Source organism: Botrytis fragariae (assembly GCF_013461495.1).
Source record: "Botrytis fragariae strain BVB16 chromosome Unknown tig00000061, whole genome shotgun sequence".
Taxonomy (NCBI): Eukaryota; Fungi; Ascomycota; class Leotiomycetes; order Helotiales; family Sclerotiniaceae; genus Botrytis; species Botrytis fragariae.
This window is the reverse complement of record NW_023500994.1, coordinates 30595-57731: the sequence shown is the minus strand read 5'-3', so window position 1 is coordinate 57731 and position 27137 is coordinate 30595. Positions and strand designations below refer to the sequence as shown.

Below are 27137 nucleotides of genomic sequence, written 5' to 3'. Positions count from 1 at the left end.
GTCCTGTTTATAATGATACCCCTGTCGATCTCTATATCAAAAAAGGGCCTATATCCTTAACACCTGTGTATAGGAACATACTTAGGATTTTGAGTTTTAGAATCATGTATGTCCTTATTGGATGAATGAAATTGTTAGGATTTTAGTATTATATGATGATTCTTTAGGGATTTTCGGGATTCTTAGAAATTGCAGAAATATATTCTGTTCGGGATTGATGGGAAGTAAATTATTATTAGGTAGGTTGAGATTAGTCGGATACCTCCAAAGTCCATACAAGAATACCGAACATTACCCTCAAAAAAGCGCTTATTAATATTTTTAGAGAGATTTTGCTGTATGTGTTTTCATGCTTGTAATTGCTGTCATGTCAACCTTCCGTGCACAACATCTTCTCGAATAACCTTGGAAGTTGGAGCGGTACTTTCTGTGGAGAAACAAAAGCTCAGACTTCTCGGAGTAAGAGTTTTTTACCGTTGGTAGTTTGGTATCTACCTGGTAGGTTAACAAAAAATGGTTACAACGGCACACACGATCATAGATTCACAGTAGCGGAGGAGAGGAATCAAGTGACTCCGCCCGGACTGAGGAAGAAGCTGGGGACTACTTGCAAGTTGTATTTCTATTATGTGTTCATCCCATTTATGTGGGCGTCAATAGCCAGGCGGCGGTGACCTGAGTTCGGAGCTTGCTGCAAGAGTTGTTTCCCTTTTCAATTTTGGAAGCATGATTTTTCGTTATTGCAATTGAACAATTGGGAGGCAAGGATACCACCTAAGTTGTCAATGGATGTCTTGAGCATCTTTGAATATTTGACATATTTCTAACAATATTCAAGCCTTCAGGGCAATGCTTGTGGCTTGAATATTAGAACTTCCAGATACCCTCGTGTTGGGAACTTGAAAAAACCATAATTTACTCTGTACGCTTGTTTTTTACATGGAAAATCCCCAATTCCCCACGACTTAAATTTCCCGACCATCACGAGTTCCCCAAATTCCCCACACAAATATTTTCGTTTCCCCGATGATACTCCAGATGTTGGCGAAAGTGGGATGAAATTATCAAATTGACTCCGGTGGGATTGCTTTGCGGTACTATTTCGGCCATTTTTCGCCATGGGGAACTCGTTTTCTCCACAAGTGGAGATCTAAAAGTCCTCCATAGACCGATCATCTTGAACCGTTTTCATGGGAAAGTACCCTTGGGGTGTGATAGATGACGTTTATGCCGGGTCATTGTTCTCCCCAGCTAATATCTTCTATATGCTTCGTACTGAATTTGTTTATGGGTGGTAATGAGTTCCCGAAGATTTACCATCATGAAGTTTATATAAGTAGGAGAGATCATCCGGAGAAGTGAAGAAAGCAGTTCCAGTAGACAAGTTACAATGGCTCCTTTACTCGATATCATCTCGGTCCTCGCTGGCTGCATTGCTACTGTCAATGGCCAGGCTTGGGATTCTTCTTTGTTCGAAACTTCTCCACCAGTCTATCCTTCTCGTACGTTCTCCCTTTCACACTTACACGATGGTATTTTGTTCAAGGAGTGTGATTAGCCTTCGGTCTATAGCACTCAAGATCACTTGAACTACTCGAATTTAGACAATACTAACATCTCTTCCAGCTGAATTGCAAGGCACAGGATGGGAGGCTGCTCTCGTAAAGGCCAATGCATTCATCGGTAATCTCACAGCAGAGGAGAAGGCATCACTTCTGACTGGTGCCAATGGACCTTGTGTTGGGTAAGTGATGAGAGCATATTCATGTCAACCTATCCATTGCTAATTTTGTCATAAGTAACATTGCACCAATCCCACGAGTTGGTTTTAAGGGACTCTGTCTCCAAGATGGACCAGCCTCCTTGAGACAAGCTGATTATGTCACCGTCTTCCCTGCTGGTCTTACTACCGCTGCATCTTGGGATAGAAGTCTCATGAACACTAGAGGAGAATACCTTGGTGCTGAGTTTCGCGGTAAAGGTGCCCATATCTTCTTGGGCCCTGTAGCTGGTCCTCTTGGCAGAAGTGCCATGGCAGGAAGAAACTGGGAAGGATTCTCTCCAGATCCATACCTCACTGGTGTTGCAATGGAAGAGACAATTGTCGGTGTTCAATCACAAGGTGTTCAAGCAAGCGCCAAACATTTCCTTGCATATGAGCAAGAGACGCAGCGAAATACTGCAGGTATTTTTGATGCAAACTGGTTCCCAAATGACACCCAGCAACTCTCTGTCTCTGCAAATGTCGAAGATAGAACTATCCACGAGTTGTACATGTGGCCATTCTACAATGCCATTCGCGCTGGAGTTGCAAACGTCATGTGCTCTTACAACAGAGTCAACTCGTCCTATGCCTGCCAAAACTCCAAGCTCTTGAATGGCCTACTCAAGACTGAGCTTGGTTTCCAAGGATTTGTTGTATCTGATTGGATGGGAACACATTCTGGTGTTGCCTCTGCCAATGCTGGTTTGGATATGACCATGCCTGGAGCTGAATGGTGGGACCCAATGGCCCCTGCAATCCCAACATACTTCGGTTCCAACCTTACTACTGCTGTAAGCAACGGATCCGTTACCCTTGAGCGTCTCAATGACATGGCTCTCCGAGTCATGACTCCATATTTCTTCCTCGGACAAGATCAAGATTTCCCTCTCATCGACTCTTCATCTGGTGCCTACCCACAGATGAACCAATTCAACGAGCCATCTATCTATGCATCAAACTGGACCTCTTCAATGGGTGCCGCTAATGTTGATGTCCGTGGAAACCACAGCTGGTTGGTTCGCGAACTCGGTGCTGCTGGAACCGTTCTCCTCAAGAACACCAACAACGCCCTCCCTCTCAAAGCTCCTAAGCGTATTGGAGTTTTCGGAAATGCTGCAGGCGAGTTGACAAACGGTCCTTACCCTCACGACAAAGACTACGAGTATGGATGTTTGCCCATTGGTGGTGGATCCGGATCTGGACGTTTTTCTCAACTTGTTACTCCTCTTGAGGCTATCAAAGCTCGCGCTCTTAAGGATGGCTCAATGGTTCAATCTATCTTGAACAACACCCAATTGGCCACCGACGGAGGTTTCAGTGACGTGGTCTACCCAGTCCCAGACGTATGCTTGGTATTCATCAAGACTTACGCATCCGAAGGTGATGACAGAACTTCCTTGTCTTTTGACTGGGATGGTGATGCCGTCGTCGAGCAAGTCGCCGCAAACTGCAGTAACACCATCGTTATTTCCCAAGCTACAGGTTTGAACCTCATGCCATGGGCTGACCACCCTAACGTTACCGCTATCCTCGCTACCCATCTTTCGGGTGACCAAATAGGAAACAGTTTAGTCGATGTCCTATACGGTGCTTATAACCCCTCTGGACATCTCCCTTACACCATCGCTTACAATGCTTCCGATTATGATTTCGCACCCATCACCACCAGCGTAAACTCAACCGCACCAGGCGCATGGCAATCAGATTTCACCGAACGTCTTCTGATCGATTACCGATACTTTGATTACCATAACATTTCCGTGCTCTACGAATTCGGATTCGGTCTCAGCTACACCACCTTCGATCTCTCCTCCCTGAGCATCACCCCTATCTCCAACGAAACCCTCTCCGCCACTCCAGCCTCCATGGCCGTCAATGCCTCCATTCCCGGCGGAAACCCCGATCTCTGGGCTCCCGTCTACACCGTCACCGCCAGCATTTCCAACACTGGAAACTACTCCGGCGCCGCCGTCCCCCAACTCTACATCACCATTCCCGAAATCGAGGGCAGCGAAACCCCCGTCAAACAATTGCGCGGATTTGAAAAGATCGGTTTGAACGCTGGTGAAAATAAAACCGTCACTTTCGAGTTGATGCGCAGAGATATCAGTTTCTGGGATGTAGAATTACAGGAGTGGAGAATTCCAGAGGGAGAATTCGGTGTCAAGGTGGGATTCTCGAGTAGAGATTTGAGAGTCGAGGGAAGCTTTAGTTTCTAAATCGGGAAGGAATGTGATTATTTAATCTGGTGGGAGCACAGGTAGAATTTGGGGGGGGGGGAATAGTGAAGTAAGGGATGTTTTTTTGATGAGTTATGTTTAATGATTTTGGAATCGGACGTCTTTACGAACTCGGTTGGTTATGAGGTAATCTTCATGTATATAGAAGTTTAGGAGATGAAAGAAGTTAATGCTATTTATGTTCATATACATATATGTCATCAGCCAATATTATGTGAGAATGTGAGACAATTGGAATCAAATCATTAGAACTAGAATACCTAAAACCAAAGATTGATTGAGAGAAGGCGCTTGGAGTGATCAAATATTCAGAACAGTGGCAACAAATCTTGGAACGATCCCACTTTAAACCTCCGACGATTGAGTGCCTCCCATCATGAAGACAAAGATCCATCAACACTCGTAAGTTGTCAAGATACATTTCCGGTCGTCCACACGTAGGACCCAACCAAGCAATTGATCTACAGAAACTCTTCAAACATAATAAACAATTTTTTATTGTAGCTATCTTACAAACATTACCAATCGATAAACCCCATCCGCCACTCCTGTCCATTAATGACTTTTTGTATGTATTACCCACCATCCATCCCACACACCAATCCAAATAATGCCTATCCGATAAGTGGTATCCATCAAGCGCAAGTAAGAAAGTAAAGGCATATTCGATTGACCATTGGTGGCGCAGTTATCCACGGAGCGAGCAAGCAATAGCAGAAGCCAAAAGTTCAAAGTTACTCAGCAAAGCAAGCAAGTTATCAGTATCATCTGTTGCGATCAAGTCATGCATGCAGCATTAAATCGAAATTTTTCCAGACCAACTCAGACCATGCTCACCAGCCAAACCGAATTGCTCGCGTGAGCCTCACATCTGAATCAAGAAGTTCAAGGTCGATATTTGCACCGACAAGAGTGATTGTGCTGACCAGAGCATCAAGGACAATTGTAAATAGGAGCCATTGAAAAAAGACGTTCATGCATGAATATCAAGATTGCAAGCAGATCATACCCAGTGCCAAAAGCCCAAATCATGGTTGTCAAGCAAAAGCAGATTGTCAAGATCAATTGCATTGCACAGCGCAAAGTAGATGGCACGCGTTTGGTCATCATCTACAAATAGATAAGATCTGGTTCGTCGATATCATTTTTTGGGGGTTTTCTTCTCCGGAATTTTGTTTGATGAAGCATGATCAAAAATCGTAAACGTAGTAGGTAGTGCATACTATATCGTGTATCCATAAGTTAGAGTATCCTGGGCTGCGTGATCAACTCAGTGAAGAAAGTATACCAATATTAGGCCAGTAATGAAAGAGTACGAAGGTTCTCGGTCATCGTCATCATGTGCAATGCAGGCATACTATATCGATGAAAATGAATCGAACGTCATGGTCTCAGCGTATGTCATGCAAGTCATACGAATCATGCAAGTCAAATGTCGAATCATCCTACGGCTGGTAATCACTGTCGTAAAGTTACGAAGTTCCGGGCGGCTTGGTTGTATCACCTTGACCTTGCGCGGCCAATGCCTGATACCAAAGCTGTGCATAGTTGGCGTATCCACCATCTGATTTTGTCAGTAAAGTTCGAGGTTGATGAGGGTTGAAACTTACAAGCTGCATATGGGTCGTCGGCACCACTTGGGGGAGCCTGTTGTCCTTGTTGTCCTTGCGGTTGGGCATATGATTGTTGGGAATAGCCACGGTCTCCATATTCGTTCTGTTGATTTTGTTGTCCACGGTTGTTACGATGACCGCCGCCACCACCGCCATTGTTTTTCTGTTGCTTCTAGAAGTTAGAAGGTGTTACGAAGACGAGAAATAATGATTTAACTTACCACAGCATCAACCTTATCTTCAATGGCTCGCTTGGCAGCTGCTATAGCTTGCTGGGAACCTACAAGGCCAATTTCACGTTCGACCTCACCTGGTCCCGAAGACTGGGTTACATTGATCTTGCAACCAGTCGTGTTCTGCATGTCTTTGATCGTTTCGCCGCCTTTGCCGATGATCATGCCTACAGCCTCGGAAGGTACGAAGATTGAATCATTGATCTTATCTCCTTGACCACCACCGCTAGCACCACCACTAGCATAACCACCGCCATAGCCAGCGTCACGATTGTTCTCTCTTGGGGCGGGTGCACGCTCCTTTGGTGCGCTCTTACTATCACTCTCGACAATCTCCATAATCAAATCTTTGGCCATGGCAGCGGCCTCTCGAGTACCGATGAGATTGACTGGTCGAAGTCCATTGACGCTCTTCTGCTCTCCAACAATATTGACATGGCAGCCGCTTCGCTCTTGAAGATCTCTGATCGTCTCTCCACCGCGGCCGATAATAAGACCAACTGTTCTATCCGGAACCATGATTTGCATACTATCCTCGCCATCTCTCAATGCGGGTTGATGTGATGAATCTCGGGTGGCATTCTGTTCTCTTGGAGCTCGGTCTGAGAGTGGGCCCAAACCACTGTCGTCGATAATGCGAGTAATTTCAGCCTTGGCATCCGCTCTGCGAGCACGAGGACCAGTGATTTTGCAGGTTCTGAAAGGACCTGTTTCATCAGGGCCAGTGATGAATTGTACTCTGCAACCAGTTTCTGATTCCACTCTTCTTAAATTCTCGCCCTGTCTACCAATGATCAACCCCACAAGATTCGACTCGATTGAGATCGATTCAACATTATCTTCTGCGCCGCGTATTGGAGAACGTTCACGAGCATATGCACCTGCGCCTCCATGTGGCGGTGGGAAAGCCTCCGGTGGGCCTCTGCCTCGTACTCCAGGAGAGAATGAACGTTCGCGATAATCTCTTCCTGGTGGGCCTCGTCGTTCATCGCGATATGGGTTGAAATTATCGCGAAAAGCATCGCGACGTGTTGGCTGTGGCGATCTGGATCTAGATCTTGGGCTGTATGGTCTACCGGAAGGCATGGGGGGTTGTCCAACGTAAGATTGAGCTCTGTCGTAGGCAACACCCTTTTCAGCAGCAATTACCTTCGCCTTTGCGATGGCATCTTGAATACTAACAGTTCCGGAGCTTACAGGCTTGATACCGCTGAGATCGACACTGCCCGAGTTTGTAGGTTGAGGTAGAGAGTAGCCGCCAGTTTGTGCATAGGGGTTTGGCTGTTGCTGGGGAGGCTGGTATGCAGGCTGCTGATTCTGCGGAGGGGTCGCATTGGGACGCTGCGCTGCTGAAAAAAAGTTAGTTTCGAATTTCCCCTTTGATGTCTGGGAGAGAAAATTTACCCAAAGCAGCCAGGATAGATGTGATGCTGGGTTGATCGGCCATTGTTTCTTTAATTTCTAGGCTCAGAAATGAGAAGGTAAACGTAGAGATCTTTTTGAAGATCAGGTTGTGTCGTGAAAAGGGAGTTTTTGTATTAATGAAATGCACGACAAGCAGATCAAAGGAAATGGCAGTTTGTGTCTTTGACAAATGTTATGATAATTGATGGTTAGATTGTTGATCCTTTGGGGAGTTTGAAGGAACAAATAAAGTCATGCAAGTTCAGAATAATCGAATGCGCTTGCTCATACTAATGGCAAAAAAAATCGAGGATCTGCGTTCAGCCTAGTCCGAGATTAGTCTCAAGCTAGTGCTGAAATTCTGCTTTGATCACATGACTGATTATGTAAGTTGGTTCGTTCAGGATAGTTCAACGTCACTTCACTTTCCTTCTTCACTTCACTTCAGTTGATTCAATTTTCATCATATCATGGCTATATAATCTACGGCGGTGATATTTACTTTCCGGTTTTACATCGCTGGTAGATAGTTAATAAAAGATTCCTTTGGTCCAGCATGCAAACATTACGACGGGATCCTTTTGGATAGGAGAACATGACGAGGGAGAAAGGAGGGAAAGGTGGAATGATCTGGCATAGATGGCAAACTCTATTAAAGGAACAATCATATCAGACCATGAAAGTGGTAAACACCCCCCTTTGTTTATGAATCATGCATACGATGTATCGTTAACAAAGTGACATTGCTTTCTAGGTGAGTAAAAGTTGTGGTATCTGTTTGCTTCATTATTGATTGCTGGAAAAGTTATAGTATGTGAGTCTTGTGAGGACAATAAGTATCAGAAGCCATTACTTAGTAAATCAGATGCATTTCATCACTCAACATACAAGTTTTATGGTTCCCCTTTGATTCTTCTCATCTAGGGATTCACAATGAGTTATATTTATTGGCAGTTGCCATAATATAGCACAATACACAGAGCCTCTCATTTTTTCCTACAGGCAAGTATGATCAAGTATGGATAACTGGTGGTGAGCTTGATAGTTGGGAAGTCATATGCCTATATTGCGAATCTACCAGAGGGAGGGGGGGAGAGACATGTTAATAAAGATCGTGGTCAAGACTTCACATAATGAGGCTATTTGATGCCAAAATGATCGTGTCCCCATTTCAACCCATTATTTCCACTGTTTTCTTGTCCATCTATTGTCCATCAGAGTTTGCTTTCATTTGTTGTACTGGGATCGAGAATATTGAAATAGTACTTGCAACATGTATGATTCAATGTATCTTCAAGCAACAAAGGTTGGGTACTTTCAAAAGACATATTTCCCTAAATTGTACAAAGTACAATGTTCCTCAGGTCTAAAATCCACGTAGTAGAGATGTGATGATGGAAAACCTTTCAGAAGTATCGGACAAAAAGGACTATATGGGGGGTTAAAGGAGATGGTTGATAGTTGTAATTGTAAGTTTCAGCTGAGTTGACAATGGGAAAGCATGAATGTATTCTATTTCTATCTGCTGCACATTCTTTGCTTCCAAATGAGGCTCTGATCTGGCACACACATAGGTAAGAGCACTGTGTACTATGTGAGAAGATTGATTGTGAACATAATGACAATATTGATAAAGCAAGGCAAAGGCAAAGGTACCACTGAATCTCATCCTTGTCTGTTGGTTAATGTCTATTGCTCATTTGTTTGGTGGAGAATTGTCAAGTAGGGTGTTCAATATGGTAATGAGCCAATGTAACAAAAAGTTGTCTATTGAAGAGAATGAGTCCAGTAAAGAAAGATATGTACCTGCATAGAATTTCATCTAATCTCATTCTTGTTGGTTGTTGAAGCTCTGTTCTTTTATACAGTGTAGCAGTAGCAGTAGCAGTAGCAGTATATAAAGCACGCGATACCCCTTTGGGATTGGTGACTATTGTTCCAACACAGCTCATCAATTAGATACCTCGAAGCGAAGTTATTGATAACTTTGCTCTTCCACCTTCTTAACAACTTTTCTCCCCTCCTCACAAAAACGTTCAAACTCGATGCTCAACCATGAGATTTCCAAGACTAAAATCCCCAGTCTCCATGACTGACTCACTGATAGATATAGATATGATGGTAAGAAAGTTGTTTTTTCTTTCTCACACTCTGTTGCCATACTGGTCGGCCGGTCAATGGGTGAGAGTGATCTTGAAGAAACTCTTCTTGCTTAGTCGGCATCCCCACAGAGATTGTTACCATCCTACCTTAAACCAGAGCTTTAATTATTCTAACAAAATTCTTCTCTTCTCTTTCTAATAAATCAAATAGTACAACAATTCATCAACACCAGAAGAGGCTAATCTTCAGTCCTCTAAAACAGATAATGTTTGGGACAATCCAATTGTACCACGCACTGAATTGATCAATTCAAACACTTCAAATCTTAACGATCAAACTTCAAGTCCTCTAACCGCAAAAAACCTCGAGATTTTGAGTAATTCGACACATTCTAGTCCCGTAAAACACGGAAGCATATCATCAAAAACCACAACTGTTCATTCTGGCTCAGTTGAAGAGGTCTTCAAGCAAGTAGAAGAGTCAGTAAACATCACATTCTCTTCCTTCCCTCTCTCTCTCTCTCTCTCTCTCTCTCTCTCGAAACTCGCTCTACTTCAAGCTGCAGAACTCTCGCTCTTGCCACCAAATACTAACATGTATTCTCAGTCAAGATCGGCAGGAGCTTCCAGCAATTGATAAAAGCACAACAGCAACGACCATAGCTAACATATTAAATGCCAACAATCCTGGCCTCTTCCAGTTACTCAACATTCGAAATATAAGTTTAGTAGGAGATCTTGTAGGAAGACTTGTTAATTTCGATCAGCGCGAACCTATTCTCCAAAGATATCAATATTTCGAACCACATCCAGTAGCAGGAACGAATAGCCTTCTTTCGTGGCTTACTTCGCAGGAAAAAATGGCGGAAGAAACCATTAAGTCTGAAAGCCGTGAATTCTTTCATTGGGTATGTCATGAACCTTCAATCTCGGTTTCTAATATTTTACTAAGCAATTGATTAGGGCTGGAATCCAGCAATCTTTTCACGAGCAGTTCGATTGGGCGTACATGCTCCTTTCATAGTTCCATACGAGATCAGCACGGAGGCGGGAAATTGGTTTAGGGGATACAATAAAACAAACAGAGATACATTGGCCTGGGAGGTCTTATATCGTGAGTCTGAGTAATTATTCATGATGGAATCTTGCAGCTGCTAATAATGATTAGATACAATTTTCCCTCAAAGTGGAATGAAGCACAACTCCTATGAGTTTCGGGCTTTAGCAAATGATTTTTTCTCTGGAAAAGAGGTTCAAAATGCAGAGTACTACGCTCATTTGACTGAGCCGGATATACCCTCTGTAGAAAAGGGTTCAGCGTCCAAGCTATTTCATATTACAGCAATTGATATGGGTGAATCCAGGCAGAATCTTCACCGTAACCTGTATGGAGGGGCCGAGGGCATAGAATCCGCCAGACTCAAACCAATTGTGGACCTTTTCCTCATCGAACTTATCCAAATGAACGAGATTGAAAATGCACTCATTCGTGTAGAGAAGGATAAACGCATGGAAAAGTCAAGTTTCACAGTTGCCAAAGTCCAGGGTACGGATGTTCGACGTTCCTCAAGGTATCATGAATGCCTTCATAAACTCAACACTTTGGAGAGAAACAAGGAGGAACCAGGAGAAGCTGCAGCTAGAAGTGTTTTGAAGGATTTTGTTCAAGATATCAACATCCATGGATTGGACTCAATAATGGGATCGGAAACCTGGTCTGTAACTCATATACGTACCGTTCCGACATTAGATGAGCATGTCGAGGAAATCACAGTCGTTGAGGCCGCTACTCCTGGTACACCTAACAATGGAGGCAATTTGTTTTCACCTCGTTCTACTTCACCGCTGTTAATTCTAGATATTTCAGAGCCAAAGACAGAGACAGCGCCAAGAAAGACGAAGAAGAAGAAGACAAAGGGTAAGAATAACGCAAAGAAGGTTTTGAAGCAGGAAATCGACCCTGAGTCTACAGTGGCGGAAGCCAGAAGTCAAACTTCTGAGATCATTAACAAGGCAACTCCTTCCATTGCATCTGACCCATTAAATTACCATTTCGACGACGCTACGGATCCAGTAATCGAGGATGACTCAAATTGGGAGATCGTGAAGCCCAAGCCTAGTAAGCCAAAGGGCCCACAGGCTACCCAACAGACTCGTGCAGCTCATTCTTCCAAAGCTTATAAAGATAGTTCCGTCATTGCCAAAGTCCCACCCAGTTATAGCGTTAGTCGAAAGAAGACAAAGGTACCCACAAAGGTATCAACTCAGACTACGGCCGCTACTTCAAAGAGCGGTGAGAAGTTTGAGATCAAGAGCTTAAACGACTTTCCGGAAATGATCTCACCTTCAAAGAATGTCGTACAACAAACTCTTGGATCTACCAAAAAGAGGTCTACGGTCGTAACGGTACAGGAGGTTTTGCCACAGGCACCCTCAGAAACTCCAGCCAAAGAAGAGTCTACAATTCTGCCAGAAGAATTTCTTCTACCAAGTATAGACCTTGATATCGGGGCTAGTATTGAAGCTGAAATTGATCACGATCAATCAAAGATTTCTGTTCAATCAGCAACAGTCATATTATCACCTGTACCTTCGACAAAACAAGCCAGTCTCCCTATTGAAGATTCGGCTGAAGATGTCTTTGAATTCGCTACAATCGGTATTTCTACAGACGCTGAGCCCCCTCGAAGCTTAATCGATGAAATCAAGGCAGCGATATCTATCGAATATAGCGTCATAAAGGATGGCTCTACTAGTACAATAGGCACCGAGCCCGAGGTCGAAAATATCACTACAATTTTGCCGAGAAATTCATCACCTGATTGTCAAACACCTCCTGGGCTTACTTTGAGTCGTGATGCACCAATCTATCTAGACAATTTCGATGACCACGACCAGATAGTCGAAAAACGATTCCGAAGTTCTTCAACTAACGCCATGATTACCTCGGGTCCCTCTATGTTTGACGATGATGAGGAAAACTCTGATCCTGGTATCTTTATCGATAGACCTGCGTCCGTTTCTGAGATTACAATCACGAAGTCGATAGTGGATAGTTCTATTAAAGTTTCCAATTCAAGAGTGTATCCACGTATGCTACCATTAGCAATATCACTGGGTTCTGCTACTGGTAAATTCGGATCAGTCCACGATCTGCGTGCTGTTAATACTGCATCTTCTAATGACGCTGTTGTAAATGCTCCTACAATCGGTACCTCACCAGTCTCTGATAGCGTATCTGTGAATGACATTGTCAATGACGCATCTGAAGCTGCAACAGCATTCGTCTCAGAGGCTTGTGCTGGCAATGAAGACACCCCGCTATCTATGGAAACCGCTCCGATACCTGCCAGTGAGCCTGTTGCAATTGCTAGCTCTACATTAACTATTCATGGGCCACAACCTCGAAGCTTCCGCCCATCTTTGATGGATTTGGATTCCCTACACTTGAATCCTACAGAAGCTGCCCCTCTAGGAAGCCAAACACCTGCTCGGCAGGCAAGTGTAGCAAGTTGTGACGCTGCAGGACAAAAATTATCTGACTTTTCCAATGGTTGGAGTCGACAACAACTATCAAGCAGTACCATTATCAATTCGGGTCCACGTACACACACGGAGCCAGACACAGCTCGAATACCCTTTGACTGTACTTATTGCAATGATCATCATCATGCTACAATAGACAGTCCTATGGTCCTATGCTATGGCTGTGGTCCCGATAGTGGTATCAAATATTGTTCGATAGCATGTCTTCTAGCAGAAAGCCTTGCTCATGCCGATGTCTGTCAAGATATTGTGGATGACTCCGAGACATTTACAATTGGTCGCCCAACAGCATATCAAATATATTACACTGGTATTCTCGCAGCTCCTTCTACGTTCGGAACTATATTTAAGAAGTCAATCTATGCCTACCGTCAAAAAGTTTTCGCAATGTACTGTCGTAGCGGACCATTTCCACAAGTTCATAAAGCATGGGCTCGCAAAAACAACACTTTACCCACTCTTCCAGAACAAGATGCAATCGAGGCCACCAAGAAGACCGGTAGTTATTTTGTATTCAAATCTGCTTTGACAAGTAACAACAATCGCATGAATCTGGACAGTACAGTCATCTGTACGATCAAGTTTCGTCCTAACGATCGTATGTTGCAAGCGGTCGATCGATGCCTTGAATCTTGCTTTAGATTGAGTCACGACCACGACTACGCTGTCAATGAATTCTTGTATAGACTCATCAAGGATCTACTTTCTGACGATGAATCCTTTGATTGCTTCCCACACACAGAAGATCGATTAACTGTATTTCATGAATTCCAACATCAATATGATCTAGAATTCGGTTTTAACGCTGACATGCAGAGCGCACGATCTGACAAATTCGATTTCGAGTCGGAGTGGTCTCTCATTGAATATCTTTTGAGTCGATCAGAGTTTGAGGAATTGGTCTAGATATCGGATGCTAAGACGTTGGATATCTCGAAAAGCATGTTGGTTGTTGGTCATTCTATTCAATGTCATCGTGAGCCATAGTACAAAATTTTGCCTACTCAACTTGCTACACGCCCTTCACCGTCACAACATTAGGATTTCAGCGCGATCCGACATACTTTCGTTTCATTTTTGAGGAGAGGAGAGATTCATACATGGGGGTAAATTTGTGATCTTCACACAGCGCATATGTCTGCAAACAGTATGCGACGAAAATTTTCTTTCCAGGAGAAAGTCATGATGTCTCAGATGGAAGCAAGCATAGTGAATTCAGGAGTTTTTAATCCGTATTCGTCACATAAAAGGTCACACATATTAGGAATGGGTTCTATCTTCACTGGCTATGAGTGATACTTAGGTGGTATGAATACAATACAGCGGGAAACAAAAAGAGATTGCACCTTCATGGGTCACCGACAGCGTAGTTTAGGCTTTCGTCTGTACTGAACTCATGGGGCTAGTAGGAGTACTTCTTGAGAAGTTACTTTCTACTTGCGCGGTGGAGTTCATTGTAGTAGATAGAAGAATTTTAAATTGTTCTATTAAACTTGTGCTTTTGGTAAGTTAGATGATTGTAGATGTATACCTAGACAGGGAAAGAGATAGGAATTTCCACATGACCCAAGTGAGCAGTTATGGACTACAACCCTTGCACTCCTGGCATTTTTTTGAACTGCTATTGCCGGCGTAGTGATTGGAGAGTAGTAGGTTTATGTGGCGGTGTCGACATTAAAATTCTATGCTTACGTTGTTATTATCGGTTTTGTTCGAACATCATTCGTAACATCTAGCATTAACGAGCGTTCTACAGCAAAGCACATTTCCACATATCTAGGTAATAGTTTCGTTATCTCGCAGTCTATTGATGAATGAATGATGGATGGCTCCAATGTGTACTGTATTGGCTGTAGTTGTTAACATAACAGTATTGATTAGTTGACCTGATATCTCGCTGCTTTCTTAGCTGAATTCCGTAGTTCGGGAAAAGATAATGGAAACATAGTGGGGGGGATGTCAAGTTTTGAGTAGGTAGAATTTGATGGTAGGGAATGTGAAGGGAAGAGAGCTAAAGGGAGAGGAAAGAGGGGGTGGTGCTGCGAAAATTATGGAAGATTAGTTGATAGGGGATGAGGAATGAGGAACTTCCTGCACGGTCTGAAACTTTGAGTGAGTTTGAGCTTGAGAGGATCAAGGTGTTATTTAGACTGGTGGTATGGGTGGTTTGGAAAATACTGGGGTTCTGGGATTTGGAACGGGAAGCGATGCAGAAGGGAGGAGGATATGCGGGCGGGTGATTTGATTGTTGTTGCATGTAGAAATAAACCCGATCTCATTTCCGATGAGATACTCTCTCCTTTGGTAGATTCTAATTCCAAATATTCATGCTTGTGGGGAGCCACTCTCACAGCAGTCACTCAGACGCAAAGTAGAAATTTCTAGACACTCTTACTTTCTGGTGAATTTCAACATATCGAATCTGATTTCCTTAGATCTTCAATCTCTATGAATCTTTGGTTGGATATAACGTAGATTTTGTTCTATCCATCCTATGCTGTGAATCAAGCGAGGTTAAGCACAAAAGCCACAACGTATTCTGTTTATCTTGTCTATCCTGCCCAGAAATACATCAAGTGTGGGAATCAGAGAAAATCAAGGCCACCAATCAGAACCCAAAGATCGCATGAAAAGAAAATGACACTCATCCACCGAAATTCTATCTAGCATCCGCAGAAGTAAGCTGAGAGCTAGATGGAGGTCGTAAAGTTTGAAAATCGAACGCGCCCAACGCCGGGGGTATATCGCTTGAAAAGACATGTCGCAGGTGTAAAAGAAGAGTCGTGACGGTAACATTAGGTCTACGAAAGGCCAGATCGGTTGACGGAATACGACTGAGGAAGTAAAGTTGGTCAGAAGAGTCGTAGTTGAAAAAGCCTGGCCGTGCAGGTTGATCTGATCCACTTGTCCGCCATCGACGTCCTAGCATCACTTTACTGTTGTGGAGGCACACCGCTGATACCATCAGAGCTCTCGACTCCATCAGCATCAGCATCAGGGGTATCAGGTTTGGTTTTCTTGCGTTCAAGCTCCATTTCTGCAACAGGACTATTATTAGCACTTCTCTTGCCAAACTCAAACTCGGAGCCATCACTGCTAGAGATAAGATTTGAAGTAGACTCGCGACTACCAGCTATAGAAGTGTGAGAGGAATCAACTGAGGCAACAGACAACCACTTGACTGAGTAGTTGTATTAGGGTTGGCCTGGTATATATAGAAGAGAGAAAAGACAGAGCTGAGAAGTATTGTAATAGGAAATACAAATTGCGATGTCAAACGAACGGGAAAACTTACGAGTGTCCGGTTGGCTAGAAGAAGGGATAATAGGAGTAACTGTAAAGCTAGCAGTTTTCTTTTGCCAAGGGTGTGCTCCCACTGTCTGTGCAGCTGAAGTTGGTGGAGTTCCGTAATTCGAAGTATACCCGTCACCTACCCAGCTAGCGACGACAGTTGGTGGGGGTGGGGCCATGCTGGAGACACGAGGAGGAAATACAGGTGTAGCTGATCCGCTAGAAGGTGACGTAACGTTCTTAGCAGCATACTCATCTGCTTGGCCTTGGCTGGTAGTATTTGCTTGCTCAATTGGAGTCAGAACAAGGTTGCGAATGCCAAAAGGTCCAGCATACGCTGTGATAGGTGTATCGCGGACTGAAACAGTCTGCTCTTTACCAGATTGAAGAGTATCAGGGGAGGCGACCATATTTGCAGTGCAACTCGAACCCAAAATTGAAGCTGCCAGTTCCATGAGTGTCACAGCAGAATCGGGTGGTGTTGGGGAGCGTGCTGGAGAGATTGCTGGAGAAAGCATTGGCGAGTTTCTCAAGCTTTCGGTTGTGATTGTCAAAGTTGGTGTGGCGAGGTTGGTCTTGCGCTCAGAAGTGCGACGCTTCAAAAAGCTCACGGAATCACGTCTGATGGACTTGTGCTCCTCTTGGATGATCTTGTTCTCCTCTTGCTCTACCAATTTGCGATTTTCAATTTCCGCGGGACTATTTGAAGGGGTTAGCTATGCTTGATAACCGAAAGTGAGTTTATAAGGACGCGGGTAAGAGTAGCTATCGAAGAGACAGAAGTAGTGGGAACGCAGCGTAGAGAGATATCGTCCGGAACGAGTAGTTGATGCAGAGTGAAGAGAAAAGTTGCTCTGCGAAAACATAATTTATTTTGTAGAAAATTCGCCAAACAAGGAAATGTAAACAATATCGTAGTCACCCGTAGTGAAACAGATAGAAGTACAAATATATTCATGCTCCAATGATTGGCGAAGCAACAAAATGACGACTAAAACGAGTGAAGGGATTAAACTATGGAAAGTTCAAGACTTACTCGGGAAGTGTAGGTACAGGACCAAGGTTTTGAAGGTGGTGCTTTGCTTCTTCAAGGGAAGTTATACCAACTTTCTGAGAAAATGCGTCGAATTCCTGGCTCATCTTACGAAGAGGGAGAGTCTTATCGGTCTGTGTTCGAATGGATGATTGACGCTTGAAGAGAAGTCAGTGATAGTTCGTTCAGGGCAAATTAAATGGCCGCGGTTTGGAATAGTGCCACTTCTCAGGATTTCAAGGTGTGAAGTCTGAAAATACAAAATTAAATTCAAATCAAAATAGAGGTCTGCACGATGAGAAGAAAATGAAATTAAGATGGAAAGATACTTGCAGTCAATCTACCGAAAGAATCATCTTTTGGAGAATTGGGAGAGGTTGTGTTTGTAGGAGTACTAGTCTGGCTGCTACCTATCAAAGAACAAAAGGTCAGTACAAATCCAAAAGATTCCACATGGAGTAGTAAGGAGCTTGAGAGTCTGGTTTGTTATCAATGTCGATTTGATATTGTTACATCGGGTTCTTGTCCGAGATTGATACTCAATCAGATCCTCGAGCATCCCAATGCCCCACGTGGAAAGGCAGCTGGATTCTTCTGGATTGATAACGTACATGGTAGCTTATTTTCTTTTGACTCCATCTCTGTTCTCTTTGCAGGGAAAATTTACAGGAAATCAGTAAATGTTGGTACTAAGTAGAGAAGAGAAATGTCTCGATGATAAGAACTCTCCAGAGAACTGATGTTGATCTGGGTCGAAAGGTTTATCTTTCGAAAGAGATTTTCAAATTTACCAATTCAAGTATTGTATTTGAAGGTTGTGTAACCGAGAGAGTGAATATAAGTCGGGTGGATACTCGGTATTCAATTCAATTCAATTCAATTCGTACCTACCTAGGTAGGTTGGCAGTATGATTGAAAATTAAAATGAAACTGTGACTTCTAATTTTCAAGCAATTATGGCCGTTATCGGCCTTCCATGATGTTGGCAATCTCGGCAATTTAAAGGAGAAGTGTTGAAGGTGAAAGTGAAGGTCCAGATCAAGTGAAAGTTGATACTAAGCGCAGTTGTAGTTGTATTTATAGTCGTATTTATCTAGATAATGGTTGCTGTCTGTTTGTATATGCTTCCAAAACAATCGCAATCTTTTATGATGAAGAATGCAATGATTTTCACGGCTGCTGGTGGGAAACACAAAGAGTGATTAGATGACAATCTGATGGAGAAAGTTGTGTGAAGTTTTTATATGTTGCCTGATGAACTGCGGCATATGGAATCCATCTGCAGATGGGTATCCTGATTAATTCTTCTTGTCACAGATCTAAACTCTACAGTTTTAGCATCACCCTTTTGATCAGATGCTCACTAGATTCAGAAATTCCTATGTATATTTGGCATTCCCTACTTTGACATCACTTTAACCTCAAAACCCTTGAAGCCCGAGCACGTGATAACAAGAACTGAAGAAGTTGGCCAGATAATGATTGTATTTCAAAGAGGACGTTCACAAAGTCTCTCGATAGAAACAGCCTAGGAATAGTCCCAGGAATGGTCTGGTTGAAAGCATATGAAGATAAAAAAATAGACTTTGTTGTGTAGAGAGAACTGCATAGACTTTCTGGAGGTATTAGAAACCAGTTATCATAACCCTATATGACACATCTTGAGAGCATATTAACTCATATGAACTCCATATGTCTGTGCCTATATGGCTCTCCATTTCAACCATTCTGATGCAGCAGGCCGGTCAAGAAAGGAATGCACACCCATTCTATCCCTAATTACCCAACCACATTGTGATTCTGTAAAATGGTTGGATGCATACATAGAATATATGCTATAGTTCCATATTTCTGCGGGTATTCCGACTTTGTTTTCATGTTTGTCTTCAATTGAGATGAATTTGATTGTTGTTGACTAACTTCTACTTCAGTTGCGAAGCGAGGCAACTCAAATGTCGTCAGATGATGGTCGTTTACTGCCACCTTACACCGCCAAAAACCAACCTAAAAATTTCCATCCCGATATCTCCCATCAATCAAAAAATTTGGTGCTCACTTACTCGATTTGCCTTCGTATCATACCTCACAACGACGACACAATGAACTCAAGAACATTACTCCGTCAATCATCTCGAGCTTTGAGCTCTTCCCTTCGCAGCTCAGCCACAAGACAACCTTTGCGTTCTCAATTCCATAATAATACTTCGCTGGCCGCGCAAGTTGCGTCGAGGCAATTCCAAGGAAGGAGATTCTATGCTACGGAACCAGAGGCCAAGAAGGATGAACCAGCAGCAGAGAAGAAGGATGCTGAAGTAGAAGATCCATCAAAAAAGGCTTTGGAGGCAAAGGACAAGGAAATTCTTGAATTAAAGGTTTGTGCTCAATCCAATATTATTGATCTGTTTCTATACTACTGCTTTACACTCATTATGCCGAACACTACGGTATTGATACTCATGGGATATGAGCTTGCGAACCTCATCCGGTGGCAAAGGAATTACAAATACCTGTTCAAGAGCATTTGGCTAACCCCACATCACAGGACAAGCTCCTCCGCTCCATCGCCGAATTCCGCAACCTTCAAGAGCGCACAAAACGAGATATGCAAGCTGCCAAGGACTTTGCTATTCAAAAATTTGCCAAAGATCTTGTTGACAGTGTTGACAACTTTGACCGAGCTCTCACCACTGTTCCCGCAGAGAAGCTCTCTGTTTCTGCCGAAGAACGCAATGAGCACCAACAAGACTTGATCACATTACACGAAGGATTGAAGATGACCGAGAACATCCTCATGTCAACATTGAAGAAGCACGGTTTGGAAAGATTCGACCCTTCAGTCGAGTCCGAGAAATTCAACCCAAATGAACACGAGGCTACTTTCATGACTCCTATGGCAGGAAAGGAGGATGGCACAGTTTTCCACACCCAACAGAAGGGATTCAAGCTCAACGGAAGAATCTTGAGAGCTGCCAAGGTCGGGGTTGTCAAGAACCCTTGAATGTTGTAAAACAAGTTTTACGTTTTGCGGAATGCAAACCTAGCATTGCTCGGCGCATAGAGTAATGAAGGAGTTTACTCCATATATATATCGGAGTAATGAACCAAAAATTCAGCGGAGGAATCATGATGTACAAAGTGTATAATTAAAAATGGGACTACGGTTATGTCTACTTGAGCGTCTGACTCGAGCAGACACAAAATTACGGCGTTGGAATGCATAATGACTGTAAGCTGTATTACGAAAGAATCAGCTCACTCCTCTCTACAAAGATATGACAGGTTTTGGGGTAAAATATTATGGGCTGGCCTGGCTTTTGCGGGATCTATCTGCATCATCTTGTATATGTCACTCACGATTTTCTTTTCTTTTTCGCATATAGGAAAAGAATAAATAAACCTAATGAAACCATGCTAGATTTTTTGCAATCTGATTTGAATGTTTGATATCAACTTCCATTCCTTTTTTGCATAGTATAAAACCTGCCCTAGTCTCACAACGTTGGTATAAGAAGCAATCTTCCAAAGTCGTATTGGACAACAGTAAAGATACTACAGAGAGCCATTCTCACCTCATAGGGGTTTCACTCTTCGCTCTCTTATTAGACGGTCCTATAATGAAACTATGAGTCACACACACCACTCCTCTTGTACATTTTCCTTCTTCTCTCCCGTCCTGTTCTACGGACCTCCGTTCAGAACTCCCATTTCATCTTCATCCTCCCACCATCCATAGCCTCGCTCCCTCCATTCGAAGTCTATGCCTTTTCCTTCATACTACATAATATATCGACTGCGCAACCGCTGAACCCCCCAACCAGCTTACGCTAATACTCTACGCTGTAGATACCGTCACACGCAACACCAGAATAAGTATTGGAGACGCAAGTGCTATTGCGAAAAGAACCCACGTTCAGAACCACGTTTAAGATGAGTATTTGTGACTTGAATGGAAGGGCAGTATCATGAAGATGAGTCCTAGATATTGCATTATACCACTTTGAACTACGTCAAAGGAGAGTATCAATATATGATAAACAGCTTTGCAATCTTCAACTCTTTAAAGATATTGGTTGACTTGAGGTTAAACTTTTATCTTTTCCAATTAGACAGAGCGTTTCTCTAGAATGATATAGAGTGAACCGCAATATTGCCACATAGGTATCAAAGTATAAATATAGAGATGTAGTTTTGCATCGGTCTAGACGAATAGATTAGTACCAAAGCAGTTTGTGAAAGAAAACTTAACAAGATCTATATCAAACTGAGAGTGCGGGAGTGAGGTAGGAAGCGAGGGGAGGAAGAACAACGGGGTCATTAGCAGACCTTTATGAAATTCACATCGGGTTTGAGGTAACATGAGGAAATGTTTGAGCTTACAATCTACAATCAATTAATGTATCAAATTCCCCAAGATGGCATTATCACAAACACGACAGAATCGGAAAGTGCGGGGCACATGCATGACAGCGGGGTAATTTCCGCCCCTCCCTCACTCCCCTCCATCTTGACTTCACCCTTCTATCCAAATCTAACTTAAAAAATGGCACCTTTAACTCGAGCATCTGTAGCCCTGATAACCGCTTCTTCAGCCGGGCTCGGCGCTGCCACTGCTCGACTGTTTGCATCACACGGCGTCCGTGTAATCATCAATTACAATTCCAGCCATGACAAAGCGCAAGATCTTGTTGACGAGCTGGGAAATCCCACCAGGAAAACACTACCATCTAGCAAAGAGAAAGATGTAGTTGCAGCTATAAAGGCTGATATGTCGAAGAAAGATGAGGTGGAGAGATTGGTCAAGGAGAGCGTGGAGGTGTGGGGACGATTAGATGTTGGTGTGTTTATATCTCAAACTTCCCGATTTCTCAATCGATTTGTATTTTGAACTTGGAAATCAAGGGGACTCATCTAATAGAACAGTTGTCTCAAATCATGGCTGGACTCAGATTCGCAATTTTCAAGATCTAGATGACAACATTGTCGAAGAAGATTGGGATCGATGTTTCAACATGAATGTGAAGTCGCATTTGTGGCTTTTCCATGCTGCGAAGCCACATTTAGAGAAAACCGATGGAAGTTTCATATCGACCGCTAGTATTGCGTGAGTATTCTTTTATTCATCTACTTGCATTCTCGTGATCTGGATCTGCTAGATTAATAAGGGCTAATAAGAGTACACTAGGGGTGTGAAACCGGGAGGGAGCTCCATGGTATGTTCATAACCCAAGGATCTGATAAATGCGAGTAAGGCAAGAGCGCTGACGAGTGCGATTTCAGGCATATTCTGTGACGAAAGCTGCACAGATACATCTTATCAAGTCATTAGCTCTCACGTCAACAATACGGGTGAACTCGGTTTCACCGGGATTGATGCTCACTGCAAGTTCAATATTCATTGCCTCTGTCCTCAACCATAACATATAGCACCAAGCTAACCCACTTCACCACAGGACTGGGGTCTCCAATTCCCCGAATCAAAAGTAGAAGGAGTAAAGAAAAAGAGCACATTAGGAAGACTCGCAACCGTTGAGGAGGTTGCTAGACAGATATACTGTTTAGCTGAGAGCGAGAGTGCCACTGGCACAAACTCTATCATTGATGGGGGAATTCATTTGGGAAAATAGGTTTTTAGAGGAACAAGGCATTATCACCCAAGAAAAATTCGAGATGTGAGCTTTGATATCACAGGTTTCAATGAGCACCCGTAAATTTGCAAATGCATACATTCCCAAACTTTCCAGTTCCTGCTACCAAACCAATATCACACCCATCAACCGTGTGAGACATTGGTACTCAGAACTTAGTCTACTTCAGATGATACACTCAGTAATAGACCCAATTAAATCTTCTCTGAAGCTCAATTTCCTTCCGTAAGAGACAGTACTTGAAGTAAATTGTAAGCAAGGCATTGTGAGCACCAAAAGAACACGCATATAACTGGGAAGAGACAGAGGGAAGACAAATTGGAAGTTTCTTCGGATGTGAATTGCTTCAAAAGGCTTTCAGATATACAAGAACAGACTTAGCATAATAATAGCGCGGTTGGAAAGCCCTTTCTCTATAACTTGTAGATACCAGTCTTCAAATAGGTAATTATGGACGTAAAACAAAGACATCTCATAGCTTGAGGCGAAAAATAATAGTAGTTAATGGAGTACGTGTTCGAGTCATAATACGAAAGCTAACTGTGTTAAAAGCAAACCGATCTGAAAGAAGTGTGTGCAATGCTCTTTGAGCTCTAGCACGCATTTGGGAAAAGTTTGCACAACGAGTCACTGGTAAGATCTAGAATTCCCCTTGGTGAGCCTCAAGTTCTGTTTGGAAGCAGATTTAGGATACCAAGCGAAGGCCAAAAATTCACTTGTGAGTCCTGCAGCTATTAGAGAAGAGATGAATAATCGGGAGGCGCTGAAGAAGTCCAAACGAGGTGCAGTCTGAGGGTCCAGTCTAGGAAGCCACTAAGCCTTACAGGATTTATTTAAGTGAACATTACACTTTCAAGCAAGCGCAATAACGAGTCATAGAAGAGAGAAGCATTTGAAATAGATGAATGGCCTAACCAAAACTTATTTTCTGTCTCGTCAAATCCCTAAAAACATCATCGAGAACATTTCTCTTCCTCTTCCCCCCTTCATCCTCATCATGAGTCTTGCCTTCCTCCTCTTCCTCACGATCCATTCGAATGTCTTCTTCAGTCCTAGGTATCCAAGCTCTAATCTGTCCATCCGAATGAGCAGAATATATACCATCAACCGGTTCTCTCCACGCCATTGCCGTGATACGGTTCCGGATATTTCGCTCACCGGTTCGAGATCGCACTGCTGCAACAGTGGGACCAGGAACTTTGAGTCGCTTGAGAAGACGACCTTCATGAAGTTCAAAAACAAGAATTTCTTTTTCATTGGGGAAGAATAGAAGTTCTTTCATGGGGGGTGTTAGTGCTGTGGGCGACACTACTATAGGTAGACTTGAGAGATGTCCATTCTTGATTGTTGGACCAAAGCTTGCGAGAGTATTCGCACCCGTAGCTGCATTCCAGACTCGAATCCGTTCATCGTGTGCTGCAGATATGATATAGTTCCCATTATCCGTCCACGTAAGACCATTGACAGCTCCAGTATGAGCCTTGGCAGAAGCTCTTGATCGACCACCTGCCATCCCATGTGTAGTTGTCATCCCAATTGCATCTTCCAAATCCAATAAGCCCACTGCGCCAGAACTCTTTCGAACATCCCAGACACGAATCGTACCATCTACACACCCACTAGCTAGTATATGCTCAACATTTGGATGCCAAGCGACTGAAAGGATAGCTCCATGATGCCCAGCTAATGAATGTGTACTTGCGCCGGACCGAAGATCTACGAGCCTGACAGCTGGATGTTGAGTCGCGCAAGCCACCAAAAGATGTTGTGCAATGGGAGATATGGCATGTGAATAGACTACAGAGTCTAGATCGAAGTCCGCGGATAATTGGAGAGTCTCCGTGGAGTATAGTTTGAGATGATGATCGTACGACGAAGAGAGAAACGCAGCAGAATCGAAAGGATAGAAACTAAGATGTGTAATGCCATATTGATGCGCGGAAGCACTCCTGCAGACCCGAGTTAGTGGATGCTTCCCAACTGTTAGGCACGATGATAGAAATCTGTAAAATACCTGGGGACCATTCCGGTTGGTCGGAATGTATATTCTGATGCCCCGGTGGGGATTTGATCAAGATCCCAAACTTTGATAGATGCATCTGCACCACCAGAAAGAAGACTATATATCTTCTCGTCAGTCCAGATGTTTCAATAAGTATTATTATTCATTTCACTCTTACATCTTTCCATCAAATCTATCTATTGACAGGGCGTTTACTCCAGTTTGGTGCGCCCATAATTTCACTGGCGCGTAATCTCGAGCTTCCGTACCTGGAGCTACAGTCGTCGGAGGCTTTTCACCACCATTGAATTTTATTTTTGGGGCTGGTAAAATTGCGTGAATCAATTGGGTAGTCTGAATGCGAGCAAAGGCATTTGGGCCAAGATTGCCCGTTGATCGATCAAAGATCAATTGATTCATACATCTGGTGTACGATAGAATCTTGTATTTGAGAAGGATTTATTGGAGTGCATAAGTAAGTGGTGATGATATAGCTCAACTTCAATACCTACTACGTGTATGATGCACTGAGAAGTGTTGCTTATGTAGGAGTAAAGTCTGAAAGGATTGCGACGCGACGGTACAAATTACGCGGGGTTGTTTGATCATCGTCATACTGAGCTAAATTTCTGAGCGCTCTAGCTAAACTCAGCTCTCACGATTCTTAATATTATTGTTATTAATATCATTCATTTTTCACATTCTAGACATCAACATTTGAAAATTGGAGGACACTATGGCTTCAAAAGCGCTTTCACAGAATACTTTTATCAATCCCAATATTGAAGAAAAGTCAATAGAGGGAGACCAGGTTTCACGAACAAGAAAACCATCTGTTTACGACGCTGTTGCAGGTAACGTTCCAAACACGACATCCATCGGAGATAAAGTTACGTATTAACATATGGCTCAGGTCGGATTTCCGCAGCAGGTTTCATTCCTAGGAGTGTGGTTGTCTCCTCAACGCGGGATACTACATCGTCCTCTTTAAGCGCTGTGCCTCCCGAAGCTGTGTTGTTTCGGAGCAAAAATGCGCCTACCAGGTATGCCGAATCGGACATCTATTTTGCAAATGAGCGAGAGTCTCCGAAGGGGTTGCCAGACTCTGATCTGTTAAAATCACTTCACACCTATGCTTCAGATTTCTATTCTCGTGCAACTGCAGAGGGAGGGTCTATAGATTGGCGCAGTATGGACGAGACGGCTTTGATAGGACTGGGTATTTTGATGGAAGAAGCATCTCGAGAGATCCTAGGGGAAACGGGTGACCTAACTTTTACGGAGGGAGAGGAAATCAATATCAATATTCTTGGACGCGGTCGACGCTCTCGAACAGGCAGCGTTGTCAGCTCACCTCTAGAAGCTAAAAGGCCCGCTAAGAGAAGACGCGTCCATGATGATCATGTCAATGGATCGGGTTGAAATAAAGCATACGTAGATATTAGACAGCCACGACACAGAGCGTTAGACTACGATCTCGGGCGATTTGGGGTTGCTGTCACACTGGGTTTAGACGAGCTATTTTGGACTCCAGCCAACACTCAAGGGTTCAATATGATTGACGGAAGAAGAAAATTTGACCAGTCAGGATATCAGAACGGCGAACGGGCTCATTATCAGACTGCTTTTTACCAGCCCAATTTTACGGGTATGGAGCTATACGAGTAGGATTGAGATAAACAGGAAGGGTCGGTGGCGTGATAGAGTTTTAGTCAATCGAGTTAGCCCCTTCACGGTTAAGGGACGAGCCGGATACGACATCTACGTCGGTATCTTCGGCAACCAATGCGGATGGTGTCTCGCCGTAGCTTTCCGATTTATTGGGACGTTCAAAGCTGATGGTGTACACCGAAAACAAACTTGTGTGACCTTGGTCAAATATCAAAATTGGCACTCACGTTCTCATTTGACACATCTGAGTAAGCTTGCATGCTTCGTGTTACACCGACATTTGGGCTGACTCTGATAGCTCAGGATAGCGTTTAGCTATCTTGCTCAAGAGAAATGAATGTAATTAATCCTTGAAAATTAACTCGGTTACTGGTAGAAAGCAATCTTCCATCAATGAGCTCTGTCAAGCTAGGCGTGAAAGATTTGAGCGACCGAGTTGAACAAGGTAAGGTAGATGAAGGTTGGCTTTTGGTTGGGCGAAGGGTCCGAATGTTCAAGTCGTCTCCGCTGACACGTGGAAAAAGGTCCGTACAATGGTACAAGGTGGACCTGGTTAATCTTGGCCTTCACATGTCCCGTTTCACCAATGGTC

General features: G+C 43.4%; 8 protein-coding genes across 8 annotated transcripts; 5 read left to right on the top strand and 3 right to left on the bottom strand.

The window, feature by feature from the left end:
* Nucleotides 1-1390: 1390 nt before the first annotated feature.
* Bfra_008130 (putative beta-glucosidase g protein) lies at nt 1391-3984 on the top strand (the record flags this gene model as incomplete). Its single annotated transcript, XM_037338494.1, has 3 exons — nt 1391-1502; nt 1627-1744; nt 1800-3984. The coding sequence occupies 3 exons, from the start codon at nt 1391-1393 to the stop codon at nt 3982-3984; spliced, it is 2415 nt and encodes an 804-aa protein (XP_037191800.1).
* Nucleotides 3985-5477: 1493 nt separating this feature from the next.
* Bfra_008129 (putative kh domain-containing protein) lies at nt 5478-7298 on the bottom strand (the record flags this gene model as incomplete). Its single annotated transcript, XM_037338493.1, has 4 exons — nt 5478-5569; nt 5616-5790; nt 5840-7200; nt 7256-7298. 4 exons carry the CDS (start codon nt 7296-7298, stop codon nt 5478-5480), a joined length of 1671 nt encoding a protein of 556 aa, XP_037191799.1.
* A 2012-nt stretch (nt 7299-9310) lies between these two features.
* On the top strand, nt 9311-13809 carry Bfra_008128 (uncharacterized protein; the record flags this gene model as incomplete). Its single annotated transcript, XM_037338492.1, has 5 exons — nt 9311-9376; nt 9569-9837; nt 9965-10265; nt 10321-10471; nt 10526-13809. The coding sequence occupies 5 exons, from the start codon at nt 9311-9313 to the stop codon at nt 13807-13809; spliced, it is 4071 nt and encodes a 1356-aa protein (XP_037191798.1).
* A 2027-nt stretch (nt 13810-15836) lies between these two features.
* Nucleotides 15837-17334, bottom strand: Bfra_008127 (uncharacterized protein; the record flags this gene model as incomplete). Its single annotated transcript, XM_037338491.1, has 3 exons — nt 15837-16084; nt 16199-16893; nt 17231-17334. The coding sequence occupies 3 exons, from the start codon at nt 17332-17334 to the stop codon at nt 15837-15839; spliced, it is 1047 nt and encodes a 348-aa protein (XP_037191797.1).
* A 1992-nt stretch (nt 17335-19326) lies between these two features.
* Nucleotides 19327-20225, top strand: Bfra_008126 (putative protein like mitochondrial protein; the record flags this gene model as incomplete). Its single annotated transcript, XM_037338490.1, has 2 exons — nt 19327-19599; nt 19770-20225. 2 exons carry the CDS (start codon nt 19327-19329, stop codon nt 20223-20225), a joined length of 729 nt encoding a protein of 242 aa, XP_037191796.1.
* A 1542-nt stretch (nt 20226-21767) lies between these two features.
* Bfra_008125 (putative short-chain dehydrogenase protein) lies at nt 21768-22851 on the top strand (the record flags this gene model as incomplete). Its single annotated transcript, XM_037338489.1, has 5 exons — nt 21768-22062; nt 22148-22328; nt 22410-22437; nt 22505-22630; nt 22678-22851. The coding sequence occupies 5 exons, from the start codon at nt 21768-21770 to the stop codon at nt 22849-22851; spliced, it is 804 nt and encodes a 267-aa protein (XP_037191795.1).
* Nucleotides 22852-23782: 931 nt separating this feature from the next.
* Nucleotides 23783-25294, bottom strand: Bfra_008124 (putative dna excision repair protein ercc-8 protein; the record flags this gene model as incomplete). The annotated part of the gene is made up of 3 exons (XM_037338488.1): nt 23783-24821; nt 24887-24991; nt 25053-25294. The coding sequence occupies 3 exons, from the start codon at nt 25292-25294 to the stop codon at nt 23783-23785; spliced, it is 1386 nt and encodes a 461-aa protein (XP_037191794.1).
* A 316-nt stretch (nt 25295-25610) lies between these two features.
* Nucleotides 25611-26296, top strand: Bfra_008123 (uncharacterized protein; the record flags this gene model as incomplete). Its single annotated transcript, XM_037338487.1, has 2 exons — nt 25611-25728; nt 25788-26296. The coding sequence occupies 2 exons, from the start codon at nt 25611-25613 to the stop codon at nt 26294-26296; spliced, it is 627 nt and encodes a 208-aa protein (XP_037191793.1).
* Nucleotides 26297-27137: the final 841 nt, after the last annotated feature.